At 45.1% G+C, this 24213-nt stretch overlaps 1 protein-coding gene across 1 annotated transcript in view; it reads left to right on the top strand.

Moving 5' to 3' along the window:
* Nucleotides 1-24213, top strand: part of KSR2 (kinase suppressor of ras 2) — a 523630-nt gene that overhangs the window by 447496 nt on the left and 51921 nt on the right. Inside the window, exons 10-14 of the mRNA XM_011964399.1 lie at nucleotides 6670-6838; nucleotides 14775-14816; nucleotides 15484-15556; nucleotides 19295-19343; nucleotides 21196-21563. Of these exons, the coding sequence (XP_011819789.1) occupies nucleotides 6670-6838; nucleotides 14775-14816; nucleotides 15484-15556; nucleotides 19295-19343; nucleotides 21196-21563 (701 nt within the window). The remainder of the gene's footprint in view (nucleotides 1-6669; nucleotides 6839-14774; nucleotides 14817-15483; nucleotides 15557-19294; nucleotides 19344-21195; nucleotides 21564-24213) is intronic.

The following is a 24213-nucleotide window of genomic DNA, read 5'->3' as shown; positions in this document are numbered from 1 at the left end:
TGGGGCAGAGGAAAGAATTTGTGAACTTTAAGATAGAGTGATAGACATTACACAGTCTGGATAACAGAGAGAAAATGGCCTGAGCAGAGTAGCAAGGACCCCTGGGGATTATAATAAAAAATCTAACATTGGTGTCATTGGTGTCCTGGAAAGAGAGAAGAGGAGAAAGAGGACAGAGCTGAAAATGTTCTTAAAGACATGATGGTTGAAAACTTCCCAAACTGGGCAAAAGACATAAACTTACAGATTAAAGAATCTCAGAAAACACCAAAGAAGATCAACTCAAAGAAATCCATGCTAAGATATGTCATGTCAAACTTCTGAAAACTGAAGACAGACAAAAGCATCTTGAAAGCAACAACAGAGGAACAATACTTTACCTATGGGAGAAACCATTCAAATGACAACAAATTTCTCATCAGAACCCATGGAGGCCAGAAGAAAGTGGCACAGCATTTTTTCACGTGCTGAAAGAAAAGTTTTCAATTCAGAATTCCATGCATAGTGAAAATGTTCTTCAAAAATGAAAGAGAAATCAAGACATTGTCAGACGAAGGAAAACTATTTGTGATAAGTATATCTACCCTGAAAGAATAACTGAAAAGTATTTTCTAAACAGAAAAGAAGTAATAAAGAACCTTGGAAAATCAGGAAACAATAAAAAGTGTACAAATACTAGTAGATACGATAGTACATATACCTTCTCTTCTTAAATTTTCTAAATTATGCTTGAGAGTTGAAGCAAAAATTATAACACTTTCTGATGTGGTTCTATATATATGTACAGGAAATATTTAAGACAATTATTAAAGGGGGAGGATAAGGACATAAAGAAACATTTCACTCAAACTAGTAAAATGTCAACACCAGTAGACTGCAATAAGTTATGCGTATATAATATAATACCTACAGCAGCCATTTAAAAAGCTATAGGAAGAGATACACTCAAAAATACTCTAGCTATGTCAAGATGAAATTCTAAAAAATGTTTAACTCACAGGAAGGCAGGAAAAATAAAACAAATTAAAAATGAAATTGATGAGCCTGTAGCATGACCAACAAAGAGAAAACTCTGATTACAATTATCAGGAATGAGAGGGGACATCTCTACAGACTCTGCAGTCATCAAATGGACAAAAAGAGAATATACAAACAATGCTACACATATACATTTTTTAGCTTAAATGAAATAAGCCAATTTCTTGAAAATCACAAACTTCCACAACTCACCCAATATGAAATGTATAATTTGCATAGCCCTGTAAACATTAAGGAAACTGAATTTGTAATTTTAAAACTATCTTACTCCAAAAAAAGAAATCTCCAGATGGTGTCACCGGAGAATACTACCAAATGTCTAAAGAAGAATTAACACCAACTGTACACAATCTCTTCCAAAAAATAGAAGAGTATACTTTCCAATTCATGATATATGCCAATATTACCCTGATTCGAACGCCAAAGTACAGAAAAGGAAAACTACAGACTAATATTCTTCATTAATATAGATGTGAAAATTCTTAACAAAATATTTAGAAAATAGAGGTCAGCAATATATACAAGTGGAGTTTATTCCAGGGATAACAGACTGGTTCAGTATCTGAAAAATCAATTAACATAATTCGCCATATTAACAAGCTAAGAATAAAAAATAACATGGTTATATCAATTGATACAAAAAATTGTTTGACAAAATTCAACAACCATTCATGGTAAAAGAAACCAGAAAAGTAAAAATGAGGAAATTCCTCAACTTGATAAAAGCACCTAAAATAATACTACAGCTAACATACTTAGTGATGAAAAACTGAATGTTTTCCTCTACAACTGGGAACAAGCTAGGACATCCACTCTCACCATTCTTATTCAACACAGTGCTAGAAGTTCTAACCAATGCATTAAGGCAAGAAAAGGAAACAAGACGTGTAGATAGGAAAGGGGGAAATAAAAATGTCCTTATTTGCAAATGACATCATCATCTATGTAGAGAATCCCAAAGAAAATACAAAAGTCCCAAAGAATATATTTTTTAAAAAGTTCTTAGAACTAATTAGTAAATTCAGCAAGGTCACAGAATACACGATCAATACAAATTAGTTATATTTCTTTTTTTTTTTTTTTTTTGAGATGGAGTCTCGCTCTGTCACCCAGGTTGGAGTGCAGTGGTATGATCTCAGCTCACTGCAACCTCTGCCTCCCAGGTTCAAGCGATTCTTCTGTCTCAGCCTCCAAACTAGCTGGGACTACAGGTGTGTGCCACCGCACCTGGCTAATTTTTGTATTTTTCATAGAGATGGGGTTTGACTATATTGGCCAGGCTGGTCTTGAACTCCTGACCTTGTGATCTGCCCATCTCAGCCTCCCAAAGTGCTGGGATTACAGGCGTGAGCCACCGTGCCCAGCCCAAATCAGTTATATTTACTATACACTAGCAATTAACATATGGAAACTAAATTAGAAACATGCCATCTACAATTGCTGAACAAAATGGAAACCCTTTGGTGTATATCTGATAAAACATGTATAGGGCTTGTACACTGAAAACTACAAAATGCTGGTGAAAGGAAACACAGATCAAAAGAAACGGAGACAGATACCACTGTGGGTCTGACTGTATTCCCCACAAGGATATGCTAAAGTTGTAACCTCCAGGACCTGTGAATGTGATCTTTGGAAATAGGAACTTTGCAGATATAATCAAGTTTAGATGAGGGTGTACTGGAAGGATGGTTCCTTAATCCAATATGACTTTCGGCCTTATAAGAAGAGGAGAAGAGAAACAGAGACACACAGGGAGAGCACCATGTGACAACAAAGGCAGAGATTAGAGTGATGCAGCCACAATCCAAGTAATGACAAGGATTGCTGGCCACCACCAGAAGGTAGGAAGAGGCAAACAAGGATTCTACCTAAAGTCTCAGAGGGATCCTGAGACACGGCCTTGCCAATACTTTGACTTGGGACTTTTGGCCTCCAAAACTGTGAGAGAATAAATTTCTGTTGTTTTAACCCACTCAGTTTATAGTACTTTGTTACAACAGCTCTAGGAAACTGATACCCATACCATGTTCATGGATTGGAAGATTCAACATAGTTAAGAAGTCAGTTCTCCTCAAAATTCATATATAGGTTTAGCACAATTTATATCAAGATCCGAGAAAGATTATTTTTTATGAGTAAAGACATGATTATTCTAAAAGTTATGTGAAAAGGCAAAGGAACTAGAATATCTGCAATAGCTTTATTCTTTTGAAAAATAATGAAGTGAGAGGAATCAGTCTACCTGATCTCAAGACGTCTTATATAGATACAGTCATCAAGACCAAAGTGGATATACAGATGGCAAGTAAGCACATGAAAAGAAGTTCAATATTATTAGCCATTAGGAAGTGCAAATCAAAGCACAATAAGGTATCACTACACTCCAATTAGAAAGGCTAAAATAACAAATAGTGATAACACCAAACAGTGGCTAAGATGCAGAGAAATATCAGTCATTCCTACATTGCTGGTGTAAATGGTGCAGCCACTCTAGAGAACAGTTTTTGCATTTCCTTTTAAAACTAAACATGTTATTACTATATTATCCAGAAACTATACTTCTGAGCATTTATTCCAGAGAAATAAAAACATATGTTCACATAAATCCTGTAAAGAAATGTTTATAGCAGTTTTATCCACAATAGTGAAAAATAGAAAACAACGTACACGTCCTTCAGTGGGTAAATGGTTACACAAACTCTGATATATCCATATCATAGAGTACTACTCAGCAATCAAAAGGAAGAAACTCAGCAATTGAAAGGAAGAAACTATTAATACACACAACTTGGATGAATCTATAATTATTCTGAGTGAAAAAATGCAGTCTGAAAAGGTTACATACTGTATGATTCAATTTATAAAACAGTGAAGTGATAAAATTATAGAAACTGAGAATAGAGCTGGGCACCAGGGTGTACAACTCTAATCCCAGCTACTTGGGATTGAGGTTGAGGCAGTGGGATTGCTTGAGCCCGGGAGTTTGAGACCAGCCTGGGTAATGTAGCAAGACTCTATCTCAAAAAAAAAAAAAAAAAAAAAAAAAAAAACCCACATACAACTAGTGTTTATTATACTGGACAGATGTGGAGAATAGATTAGAGGTGCCAGGGGTTAAATATGGGGAGAGGATGGTGAGGAGAGAGCAGGAAATGGGTATGGCTATAAATGGGCAACATGAGGGATCTTGGTTTTGATGGATCTGTTCTGTATCTTGACTGTATCAGTTCAGTATCTGGGCTGTGATATTGTACTATAGTTTCATAAGATGTTATCAGTGGAGAAAACTGAGCAAAGGAAACATAAGATCTCTCTCTTCTTACAACTACATGTGAATCTACAATGATCTCAAAATAAAAAGTTTAATTATAGAAACATACTATCATTAACATAATGGCTACCATTTATTGATGATAAAGCACCTCTACTCAATACAAAGGAGGTAGGTACATACATAACTCGTTTAAACTTCACAACAGACCTACAAGGTGGATGTTCTTAGCCCATGTTAAGGATAAGGAGTTCGAGCGCATTGACCCACACCTGTAATCCCAGCACTTTGGGAGGCCGAGGTGGGAGGGTCAGATCGCATGAGCCCAAGAGTTTGAAACCAGCCTAGGCACCATAGTGGGACCCTGTGTCTACAAAAAAACAGTGTTTTAAAGCTGGGCGTGGTGGTTCATGTTTATGGTCCCAGCTACTCAGGAAGCTGAGATGAGAGGATCGCTTGAACCCAGGAGGCTGAGGCTACAGTGAGCCGTGATCATGCCATTACCCTCCAGCCCAGGCCACAGAATGAGACCACATCTAAAAAAAACAAACAAACAAAAAAAATGGGATAAAGAGAGACTCACTGACCCAGAAGTAGTGTGGATCTAGTGGCAGTAGAGTACGCTTTGGGAGGGTGAAATATGCAACCTGGCTGGACACCCAGTAAGCCTGAGTAGACAGAGAATGTCCATTTCCCCTTCTGCCCTTGACCTCCTTTGCTATTGGGTGTTCACCACACCTACTCTTGGAGTTGGCAGATAAGCATACCTGTTGACCACACTAAAGCATCTTTGGGTACCTGGTCCACATGAGTAGTGGACCTCTGAGTAATGGAGGGATCAAGTGACCACGGTCCTGTGGGTGAACAGATGAAGGCTCCCCTGGGAACACTTAGCTCTGCTGGCTTTGAGAGGCAGGAATCCCTTTTATGTCATGTGGAGGTTTGCTGCTTTTGTTCATCTCTTGCCATCTGGTGAAAGCAAAAAGTCCCGAAGAGGTGAAATGCTTTTCAAGCTTCAGGCAGCAGCAATCTATCACTTTCCAGGAGAACATGCCTGCAAATACATACAGCTACCGTTCCTCCCTGCCTGCCTCCCTCCCTCCCATGCCTCTATATCAGCTACTGTTCCTCCCTGCCTGCCTGCCTCCCTCCCATTCTTCCACATCATTTAATCTTCATGCAGCCCTGTGCACTTGATGTTATCATTATTCCCATTTTACAGAGGACAAAACGGAGGAATGGAAAGATTAGGCATTTTGCCCAGGATGCACAGAAAAGAGGTGGCTGTGGACTTTGAGTTCAGGTTTTCCTGACTCCAGATCCTGCTGATACTAATTTTCTGGTGCTGCTGTAACAAAAGAATATAAACTGGGTGGCTGAAACAACAGAAATTTATTCTCACACAGTTCTAGAGGCCAGAAATTCAATGTCAAGATGCCAGCAGGGTTGCCTTCTGGAGGCTCTGAAGGACAATCTGTTCCATGCCTCTCTCCCAGTCTCTGGTGGCTCCAGCAACCCTTGGCTTGTGTCTGCATCACTCCAATCTCTCCCTCCATCTTCATGTGACTTCCCTCTCCATGTGTCTCATTGGATTTAGGACTCACCTGAATCCAGGATGATTCGGACATTTGTCATTGGATTTAGGATATTTGTCATTGGATCTAGGACTCACCCGAATCCGGGATGATCTCATCTCGGGATCCTTACCTTAAATTATGTCTGCAAAGACCCTTAGTTTAAATAAGATCAGATTCAGAGGTCCTGGGTGGACGTCTTTTGTGGGACGCCGTTCAACCCACTACTGTGCTCCTAAGTCCACCCCAGCAGGCCATTCCGAAAATGCACACGTGGATTCTTTCTCTCTCCTTGTTTTTGAGCTGGTCTGGCATGAAGAGAGGCAGTGCTGGTTCCAGCTGTGACCCGAGCTAAGATGCTGAAGGCTCCCTCTCACATTCTCTCTGGAGCTGTCAGACTGTTGATTCTTTAATAAACACTTGGGAGGAGAGGTGTTGGTTTGGGAGGGGTACTCTGGACACCTCTGCATGGGGTTTATCAGAATCAAAGAGGCACAGGGTGAGTGGCTGTCACCTGTGTCGTTTTCATTACACGGTCACCTTTCACTCTGGGGTCCAAGCAGTGGACAGGAATTCGACTGCAGAGGCTGTTCCTTCCACAGCTGGATGCAGCCCAGCAGGGCTGATGAAGCAGGAGGGACTTTGGAAGGATCTGGTGGCTGAGGAAAGGGCAAGAGTTGGTGCAGGGGCTGGGGTGGGGGCCTCTCCTGCTCAGCCCACTCTTTCTGCTGTGTCTCTGCTTCCCTGCCTGTCCCTGACTCCTACCCTGTTTTCTCTCTGCAGGACCACATCCCTGTCCCTTACCAGCCAGACTCCAGCAGCAACCCCTCCTCCACGACGTCCTCCACGCCCTCCTCGCCAGCACCCCCTCTCCCTCCTAGTGCCACGCCGCCTTCTCCCCTACACCCTTCCCCGCAGTGCACACGGCAGCAGAAGAACTTCAACCTGCCAGGTACCTCCATGCTTGGGGAGATATGGGGTGTGCAGCGTTGGAGGGGCAGAGATTAGGGAGGGGGTGGGTTCACGCCACAGTCCTGATACAGCAAGTCTCTGCTGGAAGGTGACGGATTGATGACCAGAGAGGGGTAAGGAAGTATGAGGACTGACCCTTATTGTATCCTAAGCAATTACCCTATATCACTTATTTAATCTTTGGAACAGCCACAGGTAAGCATTATCAGCTCCTTTTACAGATGAAGAAACAGAGGCTCAAAGGGGTGCAGGAACTCTTAGAGACTGTGTGTTTTGGCAAGCTACAACCCAGGGTCTTCACCTAAGTCTAAGTCACAGAAGGGAACCATTGACTCTGGAGCTGACAGTTATCTTATGAGCTAAATTGGTTAAAATTGGCAGCTAGATCCTGTGCTGGAGATCTTAGGGGCACACATCTGAGCAGGGCTGCATACTGAGTCTTAACCCAGATGTGAGGACAGGGCTGTCAATGAGCAGTCTGGTCTCCTGGAGTCAAGATCCAGGTCTATCACATTCTTGCTGTGTCTCACGTCTGAAAAGATGTAGTTGGACAAGATGATCTGGAAGGTTCCTCTAGCTCAGGAATTACAAGGCACCTAGGCTGTTGACCAGGGAGTATGCACTGGGCTATGAGATGATAGTGGAGAAGCCACTCATGGGACACTGTGGCTTCTTGACCTTCTTTGTCATTAGACCTAAGAATGGGATATTTTTCTTCCTTCAGGTAGACCAGACCTAAGAATCTCCCCATCTATTCCAGGGTCCAGCCTAGCCCAGTTCCTGTGCTAGGGCCCTAAGAATGCTTCCAACTCAGTCGTATTTGTGGCACTGCAGCTGGCCTCAAGAAGAAGGCTGGTGGGACTGGCATGGCCAGTTGGAACCAGAGTCTACATCTGTGTTGTTCAATATGGTATCCGCTAGCCGTGTGTGGCTATTTACGTTTAAATGAATTAAATATAATTTAAAAATTAGCTTATTGGTTATACTAGCCACATTGCAAGGGCTCAGTAGCCACATGTGGCTGGTGGCTGCCATACTGAATGGCTCAGGTATAGAGCATTTCCATCATCACTGAAAGTTCCCTTGGTTACTCTGGTCTAGCCCCTGATTTCCTCCTGAGTCAACAAGCCTCACACTATGAAAAAAAATCCTAGGTCCTTGGCCACAGCTCACACCTCTAAGCTTAACCAGGCATGAGTGAATGGCCAGGAGGCAAATGGAGGCCCCGCCCCACACTTGGGCAGCACCCGCATGCAGCCATCCATCTGAGGACAAGCCAATCATAGCACCTGCCCACACTGTTTTCATTTGGGCTACGTCCACAGAGATGGCACATATTTTGAATTCTTGGAACTTTGGGTTTTTTGTTAAGTTCAAGTCTGAATTTAACAGCGTCATATCCGCCTTGTGTGGGGGCCACTCACCTGGCACCCACCAGGGACTGCCGTGTGAGTCACCAGCTGAATCCTCTTAGTAAGTGCCGCTGGTTCATTGCCTGGCATTTCCACAGACAGAAGGCCCCCACCGCCGTCTCCAGGGTTGTTCATTTTTACTTCTTCAGAAAGGGATGAAAGGGAAAAGAAAAGACCCTTAGACTTCCCATGACCACCCACACTTAGGGGAAGTGGGCCTGATGCTTTCCTGTAGCCACTTCACTCCCTGGAGACACTGACTTCAGGAGTATTTTCTCTCAAATTGTTTGGCACTTGTTTATGGACCAAGGGAAGGGGAAGGGCCCGTTTTATGGGAGAACTGTGCACAAAAGCACCACAACTCTTCTCATCCCTTAAAGAATCTGCTGGCGTCTCCAGACGAGAGACCTGCCTAACCCGGAGTAATCAGGGTGTCCCTTAGCTCCTTCCTTCCCTCAGCCAGAGTCTTCAAGGAGGGGTGCCTGAAAATGTGTTGTTCTAGCATGCCACCTCATTCCCCGCGCCCCCCACTCCATGGCAGGTCATGACAAGGTCCTGGCCCTCTTTGGGGGCTGAGCTAAGGGGTCCTTTGGGTAAAAGCACTTCAGCATGGCAGTTAGAGTGTGGGCTCTGCAGCCAAGCTACTTAAGTTCAAATCTCAGCTTTACTACTTCATGTCTGTGTGATGTTGGGCAAATAACTCGCCTCTCTGGGCCTCAGTGTTCTCATCTGTAAGATGGAGATTGTAATAGTACCCACCTTAGATAATTGTTTTAGAAAGAAATGTCATAATACATGGACAGAGCTTAGCAGAGTGACAGTTTCATTGAAGACCTCAACAAATCTGGGCTCCTTGGATTATTGTTAAACACGATAATAATAAAGTACAGTGGCTACCTTTATTTGCATTTCTCATTATCACTGTTAATTAATGTGGGGGCCTAGACAGAATTGTAGAATAAAAGATGAAATCCCAATGTATCTTGCCATAGGAGTATGAACTGAAGTAAACATTTGGGGAAGGTAATTTGATATTTTCTGTTAAAGTTTGTTTTGTTGTTGTTGTTTTGAGATGGAGTCTCTCTCTGTCACCCAGGCTGGAGTGCAGTGGTGCGATCTCGGTTCACTGCAACCTCCACCTCCCGGGTTTGAGCAATTCTCCTGTCTCAGTCTCCTGAGTAGCTGGAACTAAAGGTGCACACCACCACGCCTGGCTAATATTTGTGTTTTTAGTAGAGGCGGGGTTTCACCATATTGGTAAGGCTCGCCTCGAACTCCTGACCTCAGGTGATCCACCCGCCTTGGCCTCCCAAAGTGCTGAGATTACAGGTGTGAGCCACCATGCCCAGCCCTGTTAAAGTTTTAAATGTGCATTTCTTTGACCAGTATATCACTTCTATGAATGTATATACAGAAACACTTGCACTAGGGTGCAGAGATCTGTGTGTAAGGACTTCACTGTAACAGTGAAAACTGAAATTAACCCAAATGCCCATCAAGAGTGGGCAGTGAATGGTTGAATACACACATATATCCATATAACCAAATATTCTGCAAACCTTCAAAGGAATGTAGTACTCTATGTAGATTTCCTGACATGGAAAGATATCTGTAATGTTTCTCAAGTAGAAAGTAAGTGATTTGCAAAGTCATCAGTATAATATTCTATTTATTGTAAAATATTTACATACATGTATGTCTGTGTACCAGTGTGCGTATATGTGTTCACATGTGCACAGTAAAGTCTGGAAGAACTTCATGGCAGCCATTGAGGAGAGGGACTTTATCTCATGCACTTACTTCTATGATGTGTATGAGTGTGCATCCATTTTAGAATCGAATAATAAAATTTAGTGCTGAAATGGAAAACAAAATAGAACCTTTGGAAGTACAGTTGGACATACCCTGTGTCTTAGGCAGTTTTAGCAAAACAGCCCCAGGGTCATGAGTACCTGTCCTGTTTGTACAAAGATCTGGCTGGCTGTCCCACTCTTGACTGGGAGCTTCTGTTAATGAAAAATGGAACTTAGCCAGTGGGTCCCTGCCAGATGTTGAGTTTTCTGAAGGCTATTTAAGCTAAAGCTTAGGCATAACAATGTCCCCAGCACTGATTCATCTAGAACATTCTTGTCCAAAAGGGGGTGGGGGGTTGACCAGCCATTTAACTCATCTGTTAACCTCAGGACATGTGGTGAAAAGGCTGTTAGAACCCAAGCGTGGCGTGTGCAGCCTCGGTGGTATTTGTTACTGTGCACTGCCAGCTGCGTGGACCTCCTGTTAACCGCCTTTCCCTGAGTCCTGGGACCATGTTGGACATGGCCCAGTATAAGGTGATGTCAAGAGTGCTACATGGACAGACAGACCTGGGGTTGGATCCCAGCTTTGCTCCTTCCTAGCTGTGTGGCTTTGAGCATGGCATTGCCTCTGTTTAGGTCTGTTTCTCATCGGTAACATGGGGCTAACAATTCAGAGCTGTGGTGGCGACCACTATGGCAAGATAGATGAAGAGGCTTTGGAAATGATTGTCTTACGGGTTTCTGAGGCTGGAGTGCTCAAATACCTTTTTTCTTTGGAGCCACCTAGAGCCATCTTGAAACACACACACACAGACACACATACCCCCAACTCCAGGAAATGGCAAATTCTAATGGCTCAAAGGGAGAAGAAAGGAGGTGGAATCTGCCTTTGGTGGAGTTTGCAGGATTTCTGAGACCTCACTTGGGCCACTTGGACTCGTGGGAGTGTTTCCTCCCTTCCCCTTTCCATCAATCTCTCCCAAGCCTCTCTTTTACGCTCATCACTCTGTGCCATGATCTGGTTTACGTACTCATTTGTTAAGTGTCTGTCTCCTCCATCAGAATGCCAGCTGCATGAGACTAGGCAATGTGTCTTCATTCACCACTGCACACTCAAAGCCCGACACGTTGCCTGTGACTGAAGGCACTCATTAAGTGTTTGTTGAATGAATGAATGACCTGAATTTCATGCACTGCCCAGGGCTGCAGTTTTTTCTCTTCAAATTTTCTTCTTGACCCTCAGACTGTGTTCATCCATTCATTTTGTTAACAGTATTTATGAAGCATCTACTCTGTACCAGCTACTGTACTAGGCACTAGGTTTGGAGCAGTGAACAAGCCATATGTAGCCCCTGTATTCACTTCCTATTGTTGCTGTAACAAATGACCACATACTTAGTGGCTTAAAAGCACACAGATTTATTATCTTATGGTTCTAGAGGCCAGGTGTCCAAAACGGGCTTCACTGGGTTAAAAACCAAGATGTCAACAGGGTTGGTTTATTCTGGAAGGTCTCAGGAAGAATCCGTCTCCTTGCCTTTTCCCAGCATCTAGGGGCTGCCCACATTACTGTGCTTGTGGCCCCTCCTCATTCTGGCCTCTGCTTCTGTGATCACATCTCCTTCTCTGACCCTGCCTCCCTCTTCTGAGGACCCTTGTGATGACGTCGAGCCCACCCGAATGATCTAGGATAATCTCCCCACCTCAAGATCCTTAAGTAATCTCATCCAAAGAGTCCCGTGTGCCATGTAATGAAATGGATTCACAATTTCCAGAGAGTAGGACCTGAACATGCTGTGGGGGTAGGGGCAGGCATTGTTCTGCCTACAACAGCTCCAGTTCTCATGAAAAGTATAGCTGAGTGAGAAAGAAAGGTGTTAACCAAATAAACATATGCATGAAAACAGGATTATAGATTGTGATGAAGGCTGTGATGGCCACGAGTGTTTGCAAGAGTCCTTGAGCAAATGCAAGAGAACAGATTTAGGTTGGAGGGTCACTGGATGGCTGAGTCCTGCAGGCGGGGGAAGTAAGGCAAAGGCCCAGTCACAAGAAGGGGCCCAAGTGCCATAAACAAGGGAAAGTGGCCTCCAGAGAGACTCAGGGCTGCGGGGTCTGGGCCTAGCAGTATTTTAGATTTTATGTGAGACTCCATGGGATGCAGTTGAAAGGTGTAGGCAGAGAACAACTTGACCTTTCTTCCTTCCTTCTAGAAGACCACTCTGGCTGCTGTCTTGGGAGGCTTCAGGGTAGGCATGGGGGCTCTGGAGGGGAGGCTCCTTCAAAGTGGCCTGCTTGTCTCTTTGACTTCATCTGCAACCTCCCAGGTCCTGAGTCATCTTGGATGCCAGAAAGCCAGGAGCCACTGGGCTCCCCTGAGCAGCCCACTCAAGGTCACCAGCTGTTCTTTAGAGCCACTTCTTGATGGTGTCTGTCATCAGCAGGAAGAACAGGTCTCCCAACAATGTCTTTCCTCCTCTTCTGGCCACGTGTTTCCCTTTCAGTCACCAGGAACGAGTTGTTCCATGGCACATGGGGAGGAGTCAAGGAGGGCGTTGGCTTCGGGTGTGGAGGCATTTGCTGGTGTCCCGTTGCCTGACACCTGTCCCTTCTCGGACTCTCTGAAGCTGCTCCTGCTCTCCATTGCCCAACAAGAACATAGCTGTCAGCGAACGTTTTCTACAGACACTGAATCCCCCATCACTGTCAGAGCTGGGGAGGGAAAAGGTCAGCCAAGCCTCTTAAGAGCCTCGGGTAGTTTTCCTGTTTTAATTTTAGCCCCTTGTTGACTAATAAAATAGTTGCATGCAATGAAAAACTCATGTTATCTAACAGTAAAACGGTCCCTGAAATCATGGAGGGTGCTTTTCTTTTAAAGCTTTGCTCTGTGACCTCGAATAAGTTGCTTCTTGCCCTGGACATCTCATTTTCCAGAATCAAAAATGCATCCATCTGGACTCCAACTATTTGATACAATCTGGAATTGGACTAAGCCCAAGGTTTTTGCTGTTTCATCTATGATAAAGAGAGTTGATTAATTCAACAAATGTATGGTGCATGCTGACTGGTGCAAGGCACAGAACTAGGAGTTTGAGGTCCTGTGATAGTAGGATTTACTCCCTATCCTGAAGGAATCTATCAGTAAATTTCAACCTCAGGGAGAGTGTTCCGTCTGCTTCCCCAAGGCAAAACATTTAGTTAGCACTTGGAACTATGTGATTGTCTCTTAGCTATAAATCATTCTTGTCTATTAGTTAAGAGAGCTTAGAAATGTGTTTATTTATCTCAAAGCTAATACTAATTCGGCACCTTGAATACACTTTTATCTTGTAGTGATGGTCCTTGCCCTTTGAGGAAGGGACTGTTATTATCCTCATTTTACACATATGGGCAGTGAGACTTGGAGTCTCTACAAATAGCCAAAGGCAGAGCAAATATTTGACCATTCAGGATCAGCTTCTAGACTCCAGGCTCTGAGCTACTGTGCTAATATTTGATTAAACAATTCCAGTGGTGGCTTGTCCCTGAATGTCATCGCATTGTTTCTGGAAGTGGATTCACCAATACAGACTCATCTGACTATATCCCTGCCCTCTTCATTTACTTGAGGACACAAAGCTCTGTGTCCCCTGCCCCCAACACCCCTTGACCCCCTATTCCAGGCACTGTTCCCCAATGGAGTATTAGCATGTTAGAAACCTTTAAGTGTCCAAGACTCCTGGCCTCTGGCGAGTAGATTAGAAGTAAAAGGAATTGTCAGGGAACCAGCAGTGAAGTCCAGAAAATTTATTTTATGTAACTTTTTCCTAAATACAGAAGTTAATGCATACTTGTGGTAGGTAGAATAATTCCCAAAAGATATCCATGTCTTGATCTCAGAATCTGGGAAGATGCTGCTTTAAAGGACAGTAGGAACTTTGCAGATGTAATTAAGTTATGGATCTTGAGATGAGACGATTATCTTAGCTTATCTGGGAAGTCCTTAAATATAATCACAAAGGTCCTTATCAGAGGGAAGCAAGAAGGTCAAAGGCAGAAGAAGGAGATGGCACAACAGAAGCAGAGGTTGGAGTGATGGAGCCGTGAGCCAACAAATGCAGGCAGCCTCAAACAACTGGAAAAGACAAGGAATCGATTTTCCTGGAGCCCTCAGAAGGAACTAAGCTTGACTTCAGCCCTGTAAGACTTATTTCAGACTTTTGTCCTCCGGAACTGTAGGAGGATACATTTGTGTTGTTTTACTAAGTGTGTAGTAATTTGTTACATCCACAAAAAAAGAGAAAACTGGTACGATGCTCATTGCAGAAAATTAGGAAAGTACAGAAAAAGCATAAAGGATTTTTTAAGCCACTGTAATCATTCTGCCAAAAGGGGGAAAAATTAATATTTTGGATTATGGCTTTGTAGGCTTCTTCTGTGTGTGTGTGTGTAATTATGCATTTCACAAAAATGGTATTGTAGTCAGAATGTCTGTTTGAGTTGGAGCAGTCTGATTTTAGGGAGTGTGAGATATCAGATGGGAGGGTTGGCATGGATGTTTAGAGTTCTGGTTTCTTTACACATGTTTGCAGTCCTTTGTCTGCAGAAGTGTGAAAACTCTTGAAGGTGGGCAGAGAATGACCATGTGGTGGCCATAAGAGCTCAGTTTGGTCCGTGAAGGGACATCTCCTTGGGGACACTCACTCTGATGTTTTCTTTCTTTTGCAAGCATCCCACTACTACAAATACAAGCAGCAGTTCATCTTCCCAGGTGAGTTTCATGTGGGCTGGAAGCAGCCCCTTCTGAACAAGCCCTGCTGCGTTGCAGGAGTTGCTGGGATGAATGGAGGCAGATGTTGTGGGGGTGCCTAAGATCAAAGAGGGTGGTAGTGGAACCATCACACTCCAGGATAATGGCTGAACATGGGAGTGGAAAAGAAAGAGTGGGAAGTCCTAAGGGCACAGTGGGACCCAAGGAGGTCCCAAGGCGCCATGGAAAGGCCTGAGAGGGTGGAGTGCCGTGGAACAATGGGCAAGGGTGAGGAGGGGTCTAGAGCCATGTGGCAGGGAAGAGATGGTCATAGGGTCCTGAGCTGGGTACTGAGAAGATGTGAAACCAAGGGGCCTTATCATACCAGAGGGAACCCAGGAGAAAGGAAGATTCAGAGATGATCAGTCAATGCTTTAGGCTGGATGCTTGAGGGTTCTGGCAGCCCCCTACTCAACAATGAGGAATTTTGTGGAGGATGTCATCCAGAACCCTGGTCCAGCTGAGCAGGTAGAGTCCAGGTGGTCCAGGAAAGGAGAAAGGAGATTGGCCAAGGGAAGAGATCCAAGATCTGGTGAAAAATTAGCTACCATGTCACCCAGGAATCAGGCCTTTGTGAGGGTTGTGGACTTCACATTTGTTTTCTGAATGTCCCATCTCTGGTTTTCAGATGTGGTGCCGGTGCCGGAGACGCCGACCCGGGCGCCCCAGGTCATCCTGCATCCGGTGACCTCGAATCCAATGTAAGTGGGACAGAGACATCTTCCCCCTTCTCCGAGATTCCCAGCCCTGGCCCTACAATCCACTCCGGTTCCCTATCTTCTTTCCTCCTCTTCCTGGAACTGATGGAGTTGGGGGCAGAGGGAGATGTACAAGGGGTACAGAGAGACACAGGGAATAACTTAGGCAAAGAAAGAACGTAAGAGCTCAGGCAGAGAGAGGCAGTGCTGTTCCTCACGAGCAGCTATGCCTTGTGTCTCTGCCCCTGCCTGTCAAATGCATTTTCCAGGGGCTGGACCGTTTCCTAAGGACCTATAACACCCCTATGATTAGGAAGACAACTTTCCCCAGGCGATAGTTAGGGCTTAATGAAAGGGCAATTATTCCATGTCACTGAACATGGAATAACTTTTGAAAGTCTCATTTAGGTTTATACCAGGAATCAGCAAACTATAGCCCATGGGACAGATCCAACCTCCTGCTTGTTTTTATATAAAGTTTTATTGGAACACAGCATGCCTGTTTGTTTACAATGTATTGTGCAGGCTTGCTTTCTCAGTGTAACAGCGGAGTTAAGTAGTTGCAATAGAAACTGTAGGGCTTGCAAAGCCAAAAATATTTACTCTATGACCCTTTGCAGAAAGAAATTTGCTAACCTCTGGTTCATATTATTGTAAAACTAATATAAGCTAATTTTGGAAAATTTGGACTATTCATTAAAAAGGGAAAGGCAAAATAATCGCTCATGATCTCACCACTGTTAGAACTTCTATGTGTGTTCTTTCCATTTATATTTTACATAGTTATGACCCACAAGATATGCAAGCAGTTACCATCCTGCTTTGTTATCTTTTTGCTGAATGTCACATTTTATGAATATTATTTTAGCCTCTCCATAGACATTGTTGGTTCTTGGTTTTTGTTTGTTTATTTTTTGAGACAGAGTCTCACTCTGTCACCCAGGGCTGCAATGCAGTGGCACGATCACAGCTCACTGCAGCCTCAGCCTTCTGGGCTCAAGTGATCCTCCCAGCTCAGCCTCCTGAGTAGCTGGGATTACAGGTGTGTGCCACCACATCCAACAAATTTTTTTTTTTTTATTTTTGTAGAGACAGGGATTTGCCATGTTGCCTAGGCGGGTCTCAAACTCCTAGGTTCTAGCGATCCTTCCACCTCAACCTCCCAAAGTGCTGGGATTATAGGCATGAGCCACCACACCTGTCCGACATTGTTTTTAATGGCTGTAAAATGACATATGATGTAGAATAATTTTCTTAACCATTTTCCTATTGCCAGATTTTACATTGCTTCCCATATTTCACTGTTGTAAATAATGCTGCAATGAACATCTTTGTGCATAGCATCCTTTGGAAACAGACCCTCTTTCCAGGTGGTTTATTGCTTGTGCAGCAGAAGTGAAGTCACCTTGGCCAGGTGCAGTGGCTCACGCCTGTAATCCCAGCACTTTGGGAGGCCGAGGTGGGAGGATCACCTGAAGTCAGGAGTTGGAGACCATCCTGGCCAACCCGGTGAAACCCTATCTCTACTAAAAATACAAACATTAGCCAGGAGTGGTGGCACACAACTGTAATCCCAGCTACTCGGCTACTCGGGAGACTGAGGCAGGAGAATTGCTTGAACCCAGGAGGTGGAGGTTCAGTGAGGTGGGATTGTACCACTGCACTCCAGCTGGGCAACAGAGGGAGACTCTGTCTAAAGAAAAAAAAAGTAATAACCACAAAGTCACCTCCTTAACTTCTTTGGTTGTGATGGAAGCCTGGGGCTTGCTAGGATTTGATCAGTTTCCCAACTCACCTTTTGCCTACTTAGTTTTTCTTCTGGGTCCCCTAACTGCTTCATCTTTTCTGACTGGTCTTAAGGACTTTATAAAGACTTACATGGTACATCTCTGAAATCAAAGGAGTAGCAACTTGCCGGGGGATATGGTGCTGACATCTAGCTTCGGATCATTTCTCTGCTTCACATAAACCAATTCTACAATTTGTGCAAGATGAACTCCAGGTTATTAACTGACAGTCCAGAAGTACCAGCGAAAAACAGTCAATAGCTGCTTGTGATCTGCTTAAATGTGTGTGGAGTGATGGCAACTCTTTGCAGAGGGAAATAATTGAATAGCCCTGGCTGCTGGAATCACGCCTTGATGCAGAGAGGAGGGTGGCCTGTTTTGGTTTGGGGCATGAGGAGGGACTCCAGCTGCATTGTCCCAGCCAAGTTCCCCCCAGGGCATCAAGTTCCCAGCATGTCAGCTGTCATCGTGCAGGTTCATTCCACTTTCCCAGGCTGTGCTATGAATAATTGGTTAATACCATGGCAAATGCCACTTTGGGATTGACCTTTCTTTCTCCTTCTTTTAGTTCTTGTGGTCTTTCAGACTCTCTCTCACCAGGACCCCCTCCAGCAAGTGGACTGACTCTGTGGAGCCAGCCACTTCCTGCGATCTGAGGGTCAGGGTATGGGAGGTTCCCCAGATGAGGAGGGGGAAGGGAGGATCCACTGGGGAAATAGGAAAGGAGGGGTGGGGTATTCATTGTGACTCTTTTTTCTCACCTGTCTCAGCTCCTCCATGCCTTCAACAGCCCCATTCTGTCTCCCTGCTGCACTTCAAAAACACGTACACATCCTCAAGTCTAAACCCCACAACATACCTCTAATGCACACTGTGCCCAACATCCATGACATGTTAAATGTCACATGCATTTGACAGTCCACTCACACCTCTAATGCACACCCAATTATAGCATCAGCATACAGCATCCGCCTCGACATCCTGTGTGTACACCCAACTCACATGCACACAAGACAGCCCTGCACAAAGCACATCCCGTAATACCTATGCAGTGCTCACACAAACACATTGTGACGCCCTGCCAGCATCTATACCCAAAATGTTTGCTTCCTAAGAACAGAACTGCAGCTCATGAGCTTGTGAATGCATCACTCACACACACACACACACACACACACACACACGTCTTCCAGTTCAATATGGTCTTTTTATTTTCATTCCACACATCCTCATTCCATGTGATTGGCAAGGCCTACCTCAAACATTGGGAACTTTCAAATACACCCAGTAATTCTCTCGTCTTGGAATTCCCACCACACTCCATTTATCCAATTCATACCTAACTTTTGGCCTTGTTACTTTTAGCCTCTCTGCATAGTATCTACATACTGGCTTTAGTTCCTTCAGTAGGAACACAATATTCCTTAAGGTCAGAAGCCATGCCAGTTTCAATTCTATATCCCTCCAAGGGCCTAACACTGTTCCTGGCACACACATCTATTCAATAGTCGCATGAATGCATGAATGAACAGACAAACAAGAACACTGAGATCCTTCCAACAAATTCCAAATTTGTGTGAACTTCGGAGATCTGATTAATTCTTTCCTGGCAAACATATAGAGCTCTGAGGACTTGTCTACCCAGGGCGTTTAGGCCAGTTTATAAGAAAGCTGCTAGATTAGTTGAAACCAAAGCAATAAATAAAAATGAGCCCTGAGCAGCCCAGAAAATCAACTTAAAACAAGGTCCTGGCACACTGTGTTTTTGTGTGTGTGTGTGTGTGTGTGTGTGGCGAGGTTATGGATTATTTCAGACACACGTGTTGAAATGAAATGTGAGATAAAGGCTTGGTGGTGAAGACTTCCCATCTGGGGATTCTTCATACAAAGCTAAACTCAGTATACAGACCTACCTTTTCACCTAGGGATCACGTTTCTTTTTCTTTCTTTACAGCTTGGAAGGAAATCCATTACTTCAAATTGAAGTGGAGCCAACGTCGGAGGTGAGAATCAGAGAGCAGTGTAGCGACATTTTCCAGGGGCTGCCCAGAACTTGGCAAAGCCGACTGACGTTTTGGATGACGCAGAGGGCTTGGGGTCAGATTGGGGCTGTGGTGGCCCTGACCGATGGATGTTCTAACTCTGGGACATTTAGCAAGCGGTGGCCCCTCCTAGCACTGAGCCTAATGGGCCATTATATGGCATGCATCATGGAAAAGCCAGTTGTGCGGAAATTGTCAAGAGATTTGCATTCTTAGTTGAAAGATCAGCTCACAGCCGGGTGACTACCAAGGGGGATGTGCCCTGCTGCCTTCAAAAGAATATGTGGGAGGAGGTGGGGGCCTCAGGGATGCCGGGCTTGGAAGTGTTGGGAATGCGCTGGGGCTTCTTCCCACCTGCCTAAGCGGCTGCAGAAATACATAAAATGCCCTGGCTGGAAACCATGGAGTCCTGGCCCCTCAGCTCTGCCACTGCACTGTGTCTTGTACTGAAAGGAATCGAGTCAGGGCTTCCAAGGAAAATCGTGTTCTTTTCTGGGACTGTTTTGGTTGTTGAAATATGATCCTGGGAGAAACTGATGTCTCCTGTATTGTTTCTCCTGAGTGTGCCAAGGAGGGCAGCTTGCTCAGGTATTCTGGGTCAGGAAGACCTGTACCCACTCCAGAGGCTACCTTCTCAGGCTATTTCATCAGGTCCCAGGGTCTCTGGGAATCCCTGCTGGCCCTGGCCCCTGCTGCTCCTACAATGCTGCAGGAGAATCCAAGAGGCAGTTCACCCCAAAGCACCCCTAGATATCATGCTGATAAGGTAGGTCCCTACACCTCGAGCATTTAACTCTAGTGGTAGTCACGCCGAAGTATGCCTGAGTCATGTGGGTGTGCATGGTAAAAATGCAGATTCCCGGTCCTGGTCTGCTGATATTTTGATCCAATAGTGCTGGGTGGGGCCCAGGAATCTGCATTTTCTCGGGCCTCCCACTGGGTGTTTAATACAGGTGGTCAGTTCTGTACTAAGAACTTAACAGGCCTTCATCTAAAACCTCACACTGCTCCTGGGGCAGATTTTCTTACCCCCACTTTACAATGAGGAAAGGCAGCCTCAGGGAAGTAAAGCAACTGGCTCAAGGTCACACAGAGGTGAGATTTCAGCTCGCTTTGTCTGATTGTTAAGCCCATTCTGTCAACTCCTCACTCTCATGTCTCCTACCTTCCCAGCTGCTGTAGGAGCCCCAAACATCTAGCTTGTAGCTCTGACCTCTCCCAATTTTTGAATCATCAATTCCAAACTCCCTGGGGGAAGCAAAAGATACTCTGTGTTGGCAGTTGTCACGTGTTACCTGCAGATGCATGGTGTACCCGTTGTTTTAGCCTGTCTAGCCTGTCAACTTTATCACATGCACATAAACAGCCAAACCAAAAGACTATGGAAGAATAGGAAGGGCATCGGATATTCAAGTCCAGAGACCTGGATCTTAGTCTCTCCTCTGCCTGGCTGCATGACCTGGAGTGAGTCACTTCCCAGGGCAACACATGGGACTTTCGGTGCTAAAACCAGGAAGATTCCAGCAAACTGGAATGGGTGATCCCCATAACACTTCTCTCTGAGCCTCAGTATCCCCCCATTTAGCACAACAGAGGTGGATGATCATGATCTCCCTTTCAGCACCTTCACTGTAGTATGATTCTAGACCAGATTCTAGACCTGGGGAAACAGAGGGACGTGTGTCTGCACCAGCTCCAGATGCATGTAGAGATGTGTCCAGACCTACGCATGCGCACGGGACCCAGCAGGACCATGAGGGAGGCTGGGGCAGTGGCAAACCCAATTCTGACCTCTCTCCCACTCCGGCCACAGAATGAAGAGGTCCACGATGAGGCCGAGGAGTCAGAGGATGACTTCGAGGAGATGAATCTGTCCCTCCTCTCGGCCCGGAGCTTCCCACGCAAGGCCAGCCAGACCAGCATCTTCCTTCAGGAGTGGGACATCCCCTTTGAGCAGCTGGAGATCGGTGAACTCATTGGAAAGGGTCGCTTTGGGCAAGTGTACCACGGCCGCTGGCACGGCGAGGTGGCCATCCGGCTGATTGACATTGAGAGGGACAACGAGGACCAGCTCAAGGCCTTCAAGCGGGAGGTGATGGCCTACAGGCAAACGCGGCACGAGAACGTGGTGCTTTTCATGGGCGCCTGCATGAGCCCGCCTCACCTGGCCATCATCACCAGGTCAGTTCCACCTGGGCTCCCACCCAGGGATTGGCAAACTCTGCTTCTGGCATGGTTGAGAAATGGTTTTCTGCTTACTTGACCGCTCTGGTTAATAGACCATCTCCAGTTCTACCATGTACAGTTTACTTACATGGTTTAAGACTTAAGATTCCAGAAAATACTTAATTTATTTATTTGTTTTTTTAGAGACAGGGTCTCCCTCTGTTGCCCAGGCTTAAATGCAGTGGTATGATCATAGCTCACTGCAGCCTTGAACTCCTGGACTCCAGAGATCCTTTTGCTTCAGCCTCCCAAGTAGCTGGCACTACACGTGTGTGCCATCACACCTGGCTCATTTTTTATTTTTTTGGTAGAGATGAGGTCTCGCTATGTTGCCCAGGATGGTCTCAAACTTCTGGCCTCAAGCACTCCTCCTGCCTTGGCCTCCCAAGTGCCGGAATTACAGGCCTGTAAGCTACCATGCCTAAACCCAGAAAGTACTTTTAATGCTAAAACTCTTTAGCAAAACCAAAGAGTACTAAATGGAGAATCAGAAACATCGGGTCTTGCTCCCCCTGTATTCCAAGTATTTGTGTAACAGCTTCTCAAAGAGTCACTTTCTCCATATGTGAAATGAGTATATTCGACTAAATCAGGAGTCAGCCAGCTTTTTCTGTAAGGGGCCCAATAGTAAATATTTTCAGCTTTGTGGGTTGTACAGTTTCTGTAGCAGCTACTCTGCTCAGCCACTGTAGTCTGAAAGCGGCTATAGACAATCTGCAAATGAAATTGCAGAGCTGTGTTCCAATAAAAGTTCATTTACAAACCCGGGGAGTGGGCTGTATTTGGCCCATGGGCCATAGTCTGCAGACCCCTGATTAAGATTTTTTTCTTTTTGAGATGGAGTTTCACTCTTCTTGCCCAGGCTGGAGTGCAATGGCGCGATCTCGGCTCACTGCAACCTCCACCTCCCGTGTTCAAGCGATTCTCCTGCTTCAGCCTCCTGAGTAGCTGAGATTACAGGCATGCACCATCATGCCCGGCTAATTTAGTATTTTTAGTAGAGACAGGGTTTTGCCATGTTGGTCAGGCTGGTCTTGAACTCCTGACCTCAGGTGATTTGCCCGCCTTTGCCTCTCAAAGTGCTGGGATGACAAGCATGAGCCAAGATTCTGGTAACTATTATTCTGGTTTTCGTGAAAGTTGCAGAGCACATTTGCAGTCTTTACCATTGTAGTTTGGAATATCCAGGATCTGTGGTCTTTGGGTACACAAAAGGGATAGTTCATAGAGAACTAACATTGTGAAAATGTTTCTTGAACTTTCTCAGATTTGCTCTCTGGCCTCTCCCAGAGGCTTAAGGCACTGGGGGAAAAATAGCTTTGGTTTTGATGAAACAGTTGTGAAACAATCCTTTGGTTTGTTTTCAAACTCTGGCACTGGCTCCCCTGTAACATTAGGACTGGCCTCTGCAGTGGCATTCTTAGTATGATCTGTGATGCCAAGGGCCCGTTAGGAGCTCTCTCCTTCCTCTACTCAACTCAAGCAGTGAGACCCCAAATGCACAAGTCTTGCATCTTAGCAGGCGCAGAGCAGATGCTGTGGGCTCAGAGAAGAGCTGGTGTGTCTTTGATCTCCTCCCTTGTGAGATAAAACCTCCTTGAGTCCACTTATAAGAACTTGGTGATTGTTAGAAGGTGCATTATATTCTGTATCCGTAGATAATGCAGATGGTGGGTTGACCGGAGTGACTCGTGCTTTGAATGATAAGCGCTGGTGAAAGATTGGGGATCTAGGGATGGGCCTCCAAGCCTCCTTAAATCAGGATAAAAATGGTGGTTCTCAATGCTGCACAAGGCAGAGAAGTGGCTCTGAAGAAATCAGCCCAGGAATCTTCAGGGGCTGAGCTGTTTTGAGTGTAAGCTTTTGCTGAGTAACTACACCACAACTTGGTGGTTTCTCTGTATCCTATGGACAGTTCTGGGCTTAGCCAGACTGAATAGCTGGGCTCTTGTAGTTGGCTGTGGTCAGCTCTGGGTCAACAAGGGGATAGTCAGTCTTAGATGCCCTCCTTTGTGTGTCTGCTGGTTGGCAGACTGTCAGGGGATATCCCCAACAGCCGAGCTCAGGCTCATTCTCATGGCGGTCTCAGGTTTCCAAGTGCAGCGAGAGGTCAAGACCTACATCTGTTGGCCAAAGAAACTCCTATTCTCCCCTAGATTCTAGGTATGGAGACACAGCCTCTACTTCTGAATGGGAAGATCTGCAATGTCCCGCTGCAAGGATGTGGCTGCAGGTTGGGGACAATCTGTGGCTATTTTTGCAATCTACTGCAGAGAGACCTTAGCTCCCTTTCCTTCCCTTTCTTACCCAGTATATATCCTCATCTTTTAGCAGCAGTCAATAGCCTATTACTTGGGACACACAAGTCTGGTTGAAGGGTGATCTTTTCCCCACCCCTGGCCTTCTCTCTATTGCTCCCATCTTAAACTCTTATCCCGTCTTTCTCTCTGGTCAGCTCCTCACCACCCTCCTGCCTCCTGGTTCAGCATTATCTATGGAGCCTAATCCCCATGGCTCCCTCACCCCCTCCTCAAAGGCTAGCAAGTTGGAAATAGACAAACTCAGCAGCCATCCTTGAAAAACGAGTGGTCATTATGAAAATGTG

The sequence above is a fragment of the Mandrillus leucophaeus genome, unplaced genomic scaffold (assembly GCF_000951045.1).
Source record: "Mandrillus leucophaeus isolate KB7577 unplaced genomic scaffold, Mleu.le_1.0 Scaffold7, whole genome shotgun sequence".
In the NCBI taxonomy this organism is placed as follows: domain Eukaryota; kingdom Metazoa; phylum Chordata; class Mammalia; order Primates; family Cercopithecidae; genus Mandrillus; species Mandrillus leucophaeus.
This window is presented reverse-complemented; position numbering and strand designations above follow the sequence as displayed.